Source organism: Periplaneta americana, chromosome 11 (assembly GCF_040183065.1).
Source record: "Periplaneta americana isolate PAMFEO1 chromosome 11, P.americana_PAMFEO1_priV1, whole genome shotgun sequence".
Classification (NCBI taxonomy): Eukaryota; Metazoa; Arthropoda; class Insecta; order Blattodea; family Blattidae; genus Periplaneta; species Periplaneta americana.
The window spans coordinates 176124991-176140021 of record NC_091127.1 but is presented as its reverse complement, the minus strand read 5'-3'; the positions used below and the strand labels follow the sequence as shown (position 1 = coordinate 176140021).

Sequence of the window (15031 nt, the reverse complement as noted above, 5' to 3'; positions counted from 1 at the left end):
AACAAAGCATGGAATGAAATCATCTTCAGCAACAATAAACATTCCTAATTATGTGTTGCAAGATCTCTCCTCCTTGTCGACGTTAATTTATTCTGTAATAATAACACTAATATGCTGCCTAGCAGTTCTCAGAACTTGAGGCGATACTATTACAAAAATGGATCACGGATACACCACACAACGCTTAGAAACACGAAGCTACCAAGAATTCTTAAAAAGATAACGTACTTCTGAGTGATATAATTGATTTAGTTTTAAAATATTTAAAAGTTCTTGTAAAAAATTATTTCAGTAAAAAACTCCTAGATTTATGTGTTTATAATAGATTTCCTGAAAATATGTATTTACATAATTTTTTTGTGAAAATATGTGTTTTTATATGAAATAAAATTCGGGTTTTAAACTTGAAACTTCATGTTCGAAATTTTTAACTTTGTTAATTGTGTTTTATCACACGCAAAAATAATATTTAATTACATAGGAATCCGCTCCTTAGTCATAATGCATCGTACACAGTAACATCAATGGGTCGGACTACATGTTACGGGATCTGCGAAATGAAAACAAACATGCAGAATGCCAAGGCGACATCGATACCTGCTCAGCTAAGTGTGTGCTTTAAATTGCTCCAGTGGAGTTACGCGTTGCAAACAAGCGTTTGATATCTGATCGCTGCAGCAACCGCAGGATAGACAGTCAAAAGAGATATAATATATAAAACTTACTAATGATGGCTTGAAAGGAAGGAGAAAAATGTCTTTTAAAGGAACGAGAAACTATTCATCAGGAGAGATACTCGTAGAATAGAAAAGAGTAATCGGTTTGCTCGTTAGCAACGGAACAAAATATATTATTTCTACGGGAATTTCCACATAAGAATTCTTGAACAAACGAATTTTTCCACAACAATCGATGCTGGTATATAATGAAGCCGGTTGCGGTGTAGTTTTGAACGATGTGTGGTAGTCCCATAACTGCAGCGCCAATACGCATGCGTAGAGTTGTTAAGCTGCGGTAGACTGCCATAGAATACCAAATGACAATGTTGTTGTTGTTGTTTTCTGATGCCAGGCATTTGACAATATAGTAATATGCGTTACAAGAGCGGTATGTTGAAGTTTTCATGTTCGAGGAAAAGTTTTACAATTCCAAATTATTTTTTATTATAACTTGCAAAACCGAATTACTTACGTAAATGAAGATAATTATTACAAAACACAGCAATAAGACATTGTTATGTTTCCTTGTAATGAAGTTCAAAAACAAACTATTATCTATCACGGCATACTGAATACTATTGCCAACTACCCAGAGCAGAAATATGAAACAACAATACTTAACCTCAAAATTAAGATAAACTGAAATGTTACATTAACGGAGTAAATAAAGGTTCTTACAGACATTTATTTATTACTTGAAGTTACAGCTATTGAAAACGCAATTTTCAAAGTTAAATTTGGCTCTAATTTCTTGATTTTCTGTGATTGAAGCTGAAGTATTGTACAAGGCGCCTTATCAGATAAGACGCTTCCTTAAAAAGTGTCTTATCAAGAAATTCAATTGTTATAGTTGATTTTAAGACGGTTCTGAAACGTTTTTGGGCAATATCGGAAATTCATCCTATAAGTAGAATAGCCAAAGGAATGCCTTGCGTCCACACCTGTGGAGTAACGGTCAGCGCGTCTGGCCGTGAAACCAGGTGGCCGGGTTCGAATCCCGGTCGGGGCAAGTTACCTGGTTGAGGTTTTTAACCAAATACGAGCAAATGCTGGGTAACTTTCGGTGCTGGACCCCGGACTCATTTCACCGGCATTATCACCTTCATATCATTCAGACGCTAAATAACCTAGATGTTGATACAGCGTTGTAAAATAACCCAATGAAATAGAAAAGGAATGCCTTGCAGAAATTTCACTTTCTACAACTTTTTTTGGTTACTGTACAATTCCAACATGTAAGAAGAACTAAAATAAAATATTAGGAGAGAAATCTCTCTCATGAATCTCCAAGAACTTCTGCGTATCAATTCTAAATTTTTAAGGAGCTGCTACTTACGCCCAAATGCAGACGAGGAAAATTTCCATCGATTACAAATATTAACGTAATGCAAAGTAACTTTATTTGCTTTCTATCTAAAGTTACGCCCCATGTTTCGCGAAGGGAACGATGGTTGTTGCCGGCACGAAGTCTGTTTGGAAACTGTTACGTAGTTTAAAGGTGAGGCAATGCTATTTTTACATGATTACAACCAAAAAAATGTTAGCCGCATGTGAATATCTGCACAAAATTGGGTCGTGTTAATATTACAAAACTTTTAGTGCAATGAGCATAATTTCATATTCAGTATGCAAATGTTAACGCGCGACAACTTGGAGTACTGCCCATAATCTCACATGTCGTTCGGTAGGAGTACAAACACAACCAGATATCTGACCAGGGTCAGATTTGTAACGACGCAACTGCTAACCCGTATGTGCATTGTTTCAGCAAAGAGTATCATGCAATTGGCGGAGCAGGAACAACTGTTTGTGTTCTTGCAATTAGTCCGCTCTGCCGGGCTGGAAGACGCCTTTGAGAACTTCGGCGAGTACACGGTGTTCGCCCCATCAGAGGCTGCCATGTATGGTGAGTTGCTTCATGAATAAATGGTTGGGTGCTTTAACTGTGTCATTTCTACTATTATGTAAACATGATAGCCACGGCGTGCAGCGATCGATCATGCCGTTCAGATCAAAAGTCTTTTGAACAGTATCAAAGAACTGTGCAACCGATGTAAATAAACATACAGCTTTCAGACTACGACAAATTAATTAAAAATCACGTTGGCCAGTACTGGTGACTGAATAATAATAATAATAATAATAATAATAATAATAATAATAATAATAATAATAATAATAATAATAATAATAATAATACTTACTTACAAATGGCTTTTAAGGAACCCGAAGGTTCATTGCCGCCCTCACATAAGCCCGCCAGCGGTCCCTATCCTGTGCAAGATTAATCCAGTCTCTATCATCATACCCCACCTCCCTCAAATCCACTTTAATATTATCCTCCCATCTACGTCTCGGCCTCCCTAAAGGTCTCTTTCCCTCCGGTCTCCCAACTAACACTCTATATGCATTTCTGGATTCGCCCATACGTGCTACATGCCCTGCCCATCTCAAACGTCTCGATTTTATGTTCCTAATTATGTCAGGTGAAGAATACAATGCGTGCAGTTCTGTGTTGTGTAACTTTCTCCATTCTCCTGTAACTTCATCCCGCTTAGCCCCAAATATTTTCCTTAGCACCTTATTCTCAAACACCCTGAACCTATGTTCCTCTCTCAGAGTGAGAGTCCAAGTTTCACAACCATACAGAAGAACCGGTAATATAACTGTTTTATAAATTCTAACTTTCAGATTTTTGGACAGCAGACTGCATGATAAGAGCTTCTCAACCGAATAATAAGACGCATTTCCCATATTTATTCTGCGTTTAATTTCCTCCCGAGTGTCATTTATATTTGTTACTGTTGCTCCAAGATATTTGAATTTTTCCACCTCTTCGAAGGATAAATCTCCAATTTTTATATTTCCATTTCGTACAATATTCTGGTTACGAGACATAATCATATACTTTGTCTTTTCGGGATTTACTTCCAAACCGATCGCTCTACTTGCTTCAAGTAAAATTTCCGTGTTTTCCCTAATCGTTTGTGTATTTTCTCCTAACATATTCACGTCATCCGCATAGACAAGAAGCTGATGTAACCCGTTCAATTCCAAACCCTGCCTGTTATCCTGAACTTTCCTAATGGCATATTCTAGAGCGAAGTTAAAAAGTAAAGGTGATAGTGCATCTCCCTGCTTTAGCCCGCAGTGAATTGGAAAAGCATCAGATAGAATAATAATAATAATAATAATAATAATAATAATAATAATAATAATAATAATAATAATAATAATAATAATAATAATAATATGTAGATGTGTTTAATTACATGTAATTCTAATGGCCGGTTTTTCCAAGTATTGTTAGAAAATTTAACGACTGTTAAACTCTAAACAGTTTTTTTTTGCAATTCATTTTTCGTAATTTTCAGAAAAGTCTATGAATATGTTAGAAATTTATTTTTTCAGTCGTTGACTTTACTACTTTATATATTTTTTGTTAGGTGTTAACCTTTACATAATAAGTTGTGTGATGTATGAACGTTTTCGTTGAGCATGTCAACATCATCAGATACAAACTGTCATTTTACAATATCAATACTCTCAGTGTTATCTACACAATCTACACATACAATACATGTTTACTATCATATGAGGATAAAACCTATTAAAAATTATATGAATTAGTTTTATAATGTTCAATTGGATGCACTTATGCAATATGGAACCAAGTCCAAAATACAGCTTTTGAGCTACAGCTGTTTTAGCAAATCGTTACAAATAAAATTCTACATCAATACTATTACGAAAGTAATGATTGCATTATTAACATTCTGAAATGCTCTTTCAGATCAATGGTGCAGTTCGCATCAGTATTTGACTCACACAGAGTAGAAGGCCAACATTGGAGTTGGTTCCATATTGCTTATTGCAAAAATGGATATTGGCACTTGGTTCCTACTTCTGTGATTCAAATGAGAGAGAGATGAGGCAACATTCTAGTTCAAATCCATGTTTAACACTTTATTATTGGAAAACTAAACTTCCGCGACACTGGATTACAAATAAAATTTAAAAAATATATATTCATTAGCATTTGTTCATACATTGACTTATCATTCCAAGGTGAAGTCAAGGGGACCATTGATTCCATCAACATCATTCTATCCACACCTGTGGAGTAACGGCTAGCGCGTCTGGCCGCGAAACCAGGTGACCCAGGTTCGATTCCCGATCGGGGCAAGTTACCTGGTTGAGGTTTTTCCGGGGTTTTCCCTCAACCCAATATGAGCAAATGCTGGATAACTTTCGGTGTTGCATCCTGGACTCATTTCACCGGCATTATCACCTTCATCTCATTCAGACGCTAAATAACCTAAGCTGTTAATAAAGCGTCGTAAAATAACCTACTAAAATAAAAATTCATTGGATTTTCTTCTGCAGTTACATATTTGATACCTAAACATCTTCGGTTCTACAACTTTCTTTGATACATTAACATTACTCTTGTTGCTATAATATAATATAATATAATATAATATAATATAATATAATATAATATAATATAATATAATATAATATAATATAATATAATATAATATAATATAATATAATATAATATAATATAATATAATATAATATAATATAATATAATATAATATAATATAATATAATATAATATAATATAATATATCACTCCTATTAACAAAAAATTGTATTCAAACTCCCATATTTACACAAAACAAACATGGGAACTGACAGCTTGGAGTTGGTTCTAAATTGCAAAACACTGCACTATGGATTCTGTTTTTGGTGGTTGGTTAAGATTTCTCTATAGGGCAGCACATTACAGATAGGAGTTGATTCTATTTTGTATAAGAAACTACAGACATTAAGACACATTTTGCAATAGAAATCCAGATATTCATAAAATGGTGGTTGGTTCCATATTGCATAAGTTCATCCAATTGTGGATACCCCAACTGTCAACAATTAAAATATACTTATATTATCATGGATATATTCTTTGCAAGTCATCACATGTGAACAATATTATGAACGATGGAATGATATGAGACTAAAAGTAAGATTAAAATATAAAAATGAATAGAGTTAGCTCATTTTTATATTTTAATCTTACTTTTAGTCTCATATCATTCCATCGTTCATAATATTGTTCACATGTGATGACTTGCAAAGAATATATCCTTGATAATATAAGTATATTTTAATTGTTGACAGTTGGGGTATCCACAATTGAACATTATATAACTAATTCATATAATTTTTAATAGGTTTTATCCTCATATGATAGTAAACATGTATTGTATGTGTAGATTGTGTAGATAACACTGAGAGTATTGATATTGTAAAATGACAGTTTGTATCTGAGGATGTTGACATGCTCAACGAAAACGTTCATACATCACACAACTTATTATGTAAAGGTTAACACCTAACAAAATATATAAAGTAGTAAAGTCAACGACTGAAAAAATAAATTTCTAACATAATCTAAACAGTTTGTTAATTAATAAAATTGTATGTTTTCAACACCAGTTTGGTTTAACAGACTGTTAACAGTTTGTTAATTTTAAATGTAGGATTTCCGCCAGTTAACTCGTTTAACAGTTAGTTAAATATGGCCGATGTCTCCACAGCTGTTCGAACAGAAGTTGCGAAATTAATATTTTGTGTCTCTCTGTAGAGACAAAAGAGACTTTATTATTCTGTTAAAAAAATATTTACAAGAATTATGCTTTCAATAAAAGATATTCCAAAGAAAGTTACGGCTTTATAAATGTACAGATACGGAAATCAAATTTGGAGCTCTCTTATTGTAAGTTCAAGTTTCGCTTACAACACATTGCGCATGTGCAGTAAACAAGAGCCCCCGTATATAGCGAATGTTTAGCATATGACCGGTAATATAACATTTAAAAAATACTTTGGACTGTTTAAATACATCAGTGTTATTTTATTTTTTTCGTATTTCGTATCCATAATAGCAATGAGGAAATATAACCTTACTTTGTAATTATTATTCAGCACGTCACCTACAACTTTCATTTGTCAACTGTTTGTATATGGAGCGTGGCCTACTATAACAGGTTGTCATATTACGCAAGTTTCATGACTCACTCTATAATATAGAATTTAAAGATTAATTTCAGCCAATCAAAAATTGTCTTACATGTGTAGAATCATTACCAACTGCTACGGAGTAGTTAAACTAGTGCTAACAGATGTTATAGTTAAGTGTTGGTTATCTTAAACAAAATTATGTTGAAAAAATGGAAAATACATTAACAAAGCGTTAAAAATAAACATACTGTTAATTTAACATTTGTTAAGCAAAATTAAACATTACTAGGACAAACTGGCCATAAGAGTTAAACAATTAGAATTTAGTGTTAAATAAGGCAATTTGGATTAAAGAATTATTAAGAGAATGCAGGAAAATTGATATGTTAAAAATAAAAATTGTAGAAAAGTAATATTTGAAGAAAGATAGTCTAGAGACGAAAAGCAGCCTTTCGGACAATCTCAGTGTCTGAGAGCCCTTTACATTATATGAACGCAAAATACGCTATTCTATTATACTATTAGAAAGAATGAAGGCTTATATTGATCAAACAGTATTTACAATATTATACACTATTTACAAAATAAGTAAGGTTATAGTATTATCTGTAGTAATGTCACAATTTATTGGAACTATTTCTTGAATAAAATAAAAATGTAAATAATAAATCCCTAAAATTCGCTCACAAAATGTTAATGATTGTATATTTATGAATACTTAACCTGTTCAGATATTGTGTACTCGAAATAGATGAATAACGATTACTGCAATATAGTAATATACGTTACAAGAGCGGTATGTAGACGTTTTCATGGTCGAGGAAAAGATTGAAAAAGCGAAACGTAATTGAGCTTTTTTAATTTCCGAGAACATGAAAACAAACATACCGCTCGTGTATCGTACATTATTTTGTGCGAAGATCGTTTATTACATACCTGAAAGACGAATTTCTAATTAGTTGCAACGAAATCTCCATGTTGGTTTCTGTTTAATGACGGCAACTTCGAAAAACTTAATATCTTTCTTCAACATTGTTGCTAAAAATGTTTTCTGTGTTCACTATACTCCAGCAGGCCGTGATATACGTCTGTCTTCCCCCCCCCCCCCCCCAGTCTATAAATGCGAACTTAAAACAAACGGTAAGGTTATGTAATGGTTTATTTTTCATTTTAATATTTTAACAATATTATTTATATAACATATTGCAGTAATAACATCCGCATCTGGAATTTTGTTGATTTTTTCACGGCTTCCTTAATGTTACTTGTATCAGGAATGCAATAAGTTTCGTGGAGTAGTAGACTTTACTTAATTTTTGCAAATATTTAAAAACAATAATTAACATTGCAATTTAGGTGAAATTGCAGTGGTAAGTTTCCAATTTATAATTATTACTATGTTAAACGTCTCTAAAAATAATATGTTAAAAGCCTAAAGCAGTAAAATGAATGTCGCGCTTAAGCGGTAAGAAGAGGGAAATTGTTATGTGTGTTACGTTGAGAATACTGAATGTGGTATTTCACACTTACCGCGTATTGGTTCTGTGCGGAAAACAAGCAAATACGCACGATCTCGCATAAAAGAAATTGAATGTTATTCAGTAATGCCAATTGAGAATTGTTTTAATGTGGGCACCTATTCGGAAAAAAATAATGCCATTACCATTTCTTTAATACGTGCATTTTGTTGCTTAGCAACCCGCAACATATATCCATATTATTGTAGAGAGAGAGAGAGAGAGAGAGAGAGAGAGAGAGAGGGAGAGAAATAACTCGTCCGGCCTTAATTAAGGATGACCACGAGAATCCGGAAATTAATAGCAAATAAATATAAGTAATTAAATATGAATATTGTTATAAAAATAAAATGTAATAATTAAGCAACATTGATTATCAATTATAATATAAAATCTTAGAAGATGACTGGCAGGGTTTGGAATTGAAAGGGTTACATCAGCTTCTTGTCTATGCGGATGACGTGAATATGTTAGGAGAAAATACACAAACGATTAGGGAAAACACGGAAATTTTACTTGAAGCAAGTAGAGCGATCGGTTTGGAAGTAAATCCCGAAAAGACAAAGTATATGATTATGTCTCGTGACCAGAATATTTTACGAAATGGAAATATAAAAGTTGGAGATTTATCCTTCGAAGAGGTGGAAAAATTCAAATATCTTGGAGCAACAGTAACAAATATAAATGACACTCGGGAGGAAATTAAACGCAGAATAAATATAGGAAATGCGTGTTATTATTCGGTTGAGAAGCTCTTATCATGCAGTCTGCTGTCCAAAAATCTGAAAGTTAGAATTTATAAAGCAGTTATATTACCGGTTCTTCTGTATGGTTGTAAAACTTGGACTCTCACTCTGAGAGAGGAACATAGGTTCAGAGTGTTTGAGAATAAGGTGCTAAGGAAAATATTTGGGGCTAAGCGGGATGAAGTTACAGGAGAATGGAGAAAGTTACACAACACAGAACTGCACGCATTGTATTCTTCACCTGACATAATTAGGAACATAAAATCGAGACGTTTGAGATGGGCAGGGCATGTAGCACGTATGGGCGAATCCAGAAATGCATATAGAGTGTTAGTTGGGAGACCGGAGGGAAAAAGACCTTTAGGGAGGCCGAGACGTAGATGGGAGGATAATATTAAAATGGATTTGAGGGAGGTGGGATATGATGATAGAGACTGGATTAATCTTGCACAGGATAGGGACCGCTGGCGGGCTTATGTGAGGGCGGCAATGAACCTTCGGGTTCCTTAAAAGCCATTTGTAAGTAAGTAAGAAGATGACTATAAAATTATACTTATAAATAAAAGATTATTTAAAATTAGCATATCCTTAATTAAGGCCTTCTGAGTGGTATAAATGAAACTGTATAATCTGCAGGGAAGTTTGAATTTCATCTTATAACTTACTATGTATTACATTCAAGATATCACTAGTGCTTCAGCAGCGAATGCTATATCTATTTTCTTGCACTGGTTACGATAATATTAATTAACAATTCAAGTTCTTTGTTTTATAATGCTAATATGATTCTCACGAAGCGGTGACCCACTATTATCAGAAACCACACAACCATCAACCACTTTGACTTTCTGCACAATTGTAAGGATCCTATGAATGCTTTGCCATCTCTTTGATTAAAATTCTCTTGTGAAGTTCTGTGTGAGGCTTAATTTCGATACCAGTGTACGCTACTCTTGTCTTAAATACATCAGTGGCGTATTATGCTAAGTTCACTTTATCGGTAATGATGAGGAGAGTTTCTCTGTTTTGCAGCCATTAGCCGAATAACATATCACAGCCGTTGCGAAAAGGGCATGGTGCGCCGAGCCACTGTGTAAGCTGCAACGTGCATAGCACCTATGGAGGGAGGCGGACAACCGAAGGGGAAGTTAATGTTTAGGACGTGTAACGAAGAAAGAAATGAACAAGAAAACATAGGACACATTATCACAACCTAAAATTAACTGTCTTCAGAATGTCTCTGCGACAAAGTTTCAAAATCAGGAATTATGTCACTTACTACCAATCGTAGTTGATCACGAAGGTATTTGTCTGTCAGTCGTGATCTAAGTTTGATTTTTACTATTTTCATTGTTGAAAATAATTTTTCACAAACGTAAGTTACAGAGAACATGGCTTCAACAGAGCAAGCGAAAGAACGAAGCTTCAAATATTTATTTTTTTCCAAAGATTTGAACAGTTCAATATCTGTCAAGTCCTTACATCTAGCTTTCATTTAACGTCACATTGTAAATCTGTGAGTTTAAATTGAAAATCTAACAGCATTATTCGTACATCTGCTGTAAAAGAATCGACGTACAGAGATGATAATGATAATAATGATAATAATAATAATAATAATAATAATAATAATAATAATAATAATAATAATAATAACATGGCTTTAACAGAGCAAGCGAAAGAACGAAGCTTCAAATATTTATTTTTTTCCAAAGATTTGAAAAGTTCAATATCTGTCAAGTCCTTACATCTAGCTTTCATTTAACGTCACATTGTAAATCTGTGAGTTTAAATTGAAAATCTAACCGCATTATTCGTACATCTGCTGTAAAAGAATCGACGTACAGAGATGATAATGATAATGATAATAATAATAATAATAATAATAATAATAATAATAATAATAACAATAACATGGCTTTAACAGAGCAAGCGAAAGAACGAAGTTTCAAATATTTATTTTTTTCCAAAGATTTGAAAAGTTCAATATCTGTCAAGTCCTTACATCTAGCTTTCATTTAACGTCACATTGTAAATCTGTGAGTTTAAATTGAAAATCTAACAGCATTATTCGTACATCTGCTGTAAAAGAATCGACGTACAGAGATGATACAGAGCAAGCGAAAGAAGGAAGCTTCAAATATTTATTTTTTTCCAAAGATTTGAAAAGTTCAATATCTGTCAAGTCCTTACATCTAGCTTTCATTTAACGTCACATTGTAAATCTGTGAGTTTAAATTGAAAATCTAACCGCATTATTCGTACATCTGCTGTAAAAGAATCGACGTACAAAGATGATGATAATAATAATAATAATAATAATAATAATAATAATAATAACAATAATAACACTTAAACTTTTAATGTTTCATCAGTAACATGTAGTAACTTATAATGCCGTTTTATGTTATACAACCGTTTTCCTAGTAATATTTGTGAACAAATCATACATTTAATATTTTCATCATATTGTAAGCAAAAGAATGCATCCTCCCATCCTACTTGAAACTTTCGTTTTTTATAGAGGTACATGGTTTCGAGAGAGATATTGCGACGATACGCCACTCGCAGGTCCGAGACAAATACAAATAGAACGGAGTTTGACTCCAGTGAGTGAGAGGGTGGGGGTTGTAGGTAGGAAGCGAGAGAAAAGCACTGCGAGCCACAATGTGCTCGTGAGTCGCATTTTCGCCGCGGCTGCGCCGTATCACAATGTGCCATTCTTGCAACATAGCTGTAGGGGTAATTATTTAATGCGAATATCTGCATTTATTATAATTATGTATGTATATAAATTCAGCACAGACTTTTTACGTTCAGCACATTCTCTTATTCCTGACAGACTTGTTGGTTTGGATCCAGCAGCGTTTTATTTCATAACCCACCGCTACTAATCATTTTTGTTCCTTTTAAATAATGACGTCAAAACGCAACACTTACATGATGGCTGGATGTTTTCCCAAGTTTACTTTTTGCACCGTTTTTGCTTCCTACTGGGTGTATTAAGGTTTTAGTCTTTTTTTTATTCCTATTTAATTTTAAATGCCATTTTTGTTCATTTTAATTCTCTTTTCGGCGCTTTGTTTTAGTACGTTAAAACACTATGATAATAAAACTGTAATACAGCGAACTTAGTATACTCAGATCTTCTTCATCATCATCATCATCATCATCATCATCATCATCATCATCATCATCATCATCATCATCATCATCATCATCATCATCAAAGTCAGGAATTACGCCGATCGTCTAGTTCCCGCTTCCAAAACAAATCTTTCGTGCTACCATAGCTACATCATTCGTATGTGTCAAAATGTGTGAATTATCTTTGACAAAATTTAGGGATTGATAAATATACTGTGATGTTACAATCATTATTTATCCATCCACGAATAACGATCTGCAGTGTGAGTTCGCTGATGAAATTGTTATAATTCTAATAGCTTTCTTTTGTAACATAAAATCCTTATGAATATGAGTGCTACTACCCTATAAAAATAGTCCGTAAGAAAGTGTGCTATGAAAATGAGAAAAATAGAAAACTATAATGCACTACCTCGGAACATACATTTTTAAATTTCGCAGAAGAAATATTATTCTTGACAACGTTTTGCAAACAAAATCAATATGGTCTGCCCAGGAAAGTGTGCTGTCCACAGCAATACCGAGGAGTTTGAAGTTATCATTATCTATGTCTGTACTACTGAATAACAGGGATGCAGTTTTAGCTTCATTAAAAAGAAATTTAATAAATATTAGTTACTTACTGGCTTTTAAGGAACCCGGAGGTTCATTGCCGCCCTCACATAAGCCCGCCATTGGTCCCTATCCTGAGCAAGATGAATCCATTCTCTATCATCATATCCCTCAAATCTATTTTAATATTATCTTCCCATCTACGTCTCGGCCTCCGTAAAGGTCTTTTTCCCTCCGGTCTCCCAACTAACATTCTATATGCATTTCTGAATTCGCCCTTACGTGCTACATGCCCTGCCCATCTCAAACGTCTGAATTTAATGTTCCTAATTATGTCAGGTGAAGAATACAATGCGTGCAGTTCTGTGTTGCGTAACTTTCTCCATTCCCCTGTAACTTCATCCCTCTTAGCCCCCCAGATATTTTCCTAAGCACCTTATTCTCAAATACCCTTAACCTATGTTCCTCTCTCAAAGTGAGAGTCCAAGTTTCACAACCATAAAGAACAACCGGTAATATAACTGTTTTATAAATTCCAACTTCCAGATTTTTTTGACAGCAGACTGGATGATAAAAGCTTCTCAACCGAATAATAACAGGCATTTCCCATATTTATTCTGTGTTTAATTTCCTCCCGAATATCATTTATATTTGTTACTGTTGTTCCCAGATATTTGAACTTCTCCACCTCTTCAAAAGATAAATTTCCAATTTTTATATTTCCATTTCGTAGAATATTCTGGTCACGAGACATAACCATATACTTTGTCTTTTCAGGATTTACTTCCAAACCTATCGCTTTACTTGCTTCCAGTAAAATTCCCGTGTTTTCCCTAATCGTTTGTGGATTTTCTCCTAACATATTCACGTCATCAGCATAGACAAGCAGCTGATGTAACCCGTTCAATAGATATTAGTTAAGCAACTTATTGCTTTTATTGCAACCCCAGAATCGTTTTATAAGTTAGGAGAGGCGAAAAATCTCTGGATTGAATTCTTGCTCTTCCAGTCACCGTGCCAACAAAACTGCAACCAATTTTTATTTCTTAAGTATTTACTTGCGTTCTATTGTCATGAAACAGACAAGAAAGAAACATTCTGAAATTCAATTGCCTAGTACCTCAAATATTTTCACCTTTAAAATTGTTTAGTCTGCATTCAACATCGCCGTAAATAACAGAAGACAGCCAACTACAACATTATATATCAGACTGTTTAATATGCATAACTTCTGAGCAAGAGGTTATTTCATGGAAAGCTTAAGGAACATTAAAAAGTTAAAAAAAGAAGAATGCTCTAAAGCGTATTGTAAGAAGTCGCCTTTCATACACTAGCATCATTTATCTTCCAAATCTGCAGTAGAAAAAACTTCCTCTTGCCATATCTGAGACGTATTCCATTAACCATACAGTCAACAACGCACGAAATGTAAGAAGCGCTAACACAGTACGCAAATGCATTTATCTCTAATGAAGCAACTCAATTATTGTGTTCAGTCTAACAGCTTAATTAAAATCGATACATTGCGATCTGAAGCAATGTTAGAACAACACAGACGACAGCCATTTGTTGACAAGGCAAACATACAGATGACGTGGGAGCTACTCTACTGTACATATTTGATGCAGTTCATTAGAATAAATTACTGTTATCTCCAAAGAACAAGCTTGCGTTGAAATATTATTCATTATACTTTTACGTTTTTAGATTACTACAGTCCTAATATTGTAAAATTGAACATTAAACCACAAAAATAGCTTGTCTATGTCACAAAGTCTTAAATCATTAAAAATGTGAATAAATGAAACATGAATAAAGATACTTACTTTTCGCAAACCACAGATAGCGAAATACGAGTTTTTAGCTGACTATTACACTTTTAATACGTCATACTACTTTTGACCAATAAAACGGTACGAAAGGACGTCTTTCAACCAATTGTGGCTGCTTATCGCACAATTTTATCGTGTTCCTAGCATTTGTTTAATTTTATCGCGTCCCTAGCATTTGTTTATTTTTATCACTACCCTAGCATTTGTTTCTTTGTTTGCAAACATTTCAAACTACACTGATCTGGACGTTAAAAAAAACAGAAAATTACAAACCACTCCAGTCGATGCACAGCAGTTTCAAATATGACTCGCATTGGCATTCAAGAACAAGAATTAATAAAGATCACTGGTGATAGCTATGCATATTCCCTGAAACCCTATTTACAAATAAATGAAGAGCACCATTCGGAAATCCTGAATAGGTTGAGGGATACACCATGATCAACGAGTTCCACTTCTTTTACGCACACGTCCAATATAACACCAAATGA

At 33.8% G+C, this 15031-nt stretch overlaps 1 protein-coding gene across 1 annotated transcript in view; it reads left to right on the top strand.

Moving 5' to 3' along the window:
- The window catches only part of LOC138709626 (transforming growth factor-beta-induced protein ig-h3-like), a 168192-nt gene that overhangs the window by 121446 nt on the left and 31715 nt on the right, over positions 1-15031 (top strand). The window contains exon 9 of the mRNA XM_069840530.1: positions 2488-2625. Within this exon, the coding sequence (XP_069696631.1) occupies positions 2488-2625 (138 nt within the window). The remainder of the gene's footprint in view (positions 1-2487; positions 2626-15031) is intronic.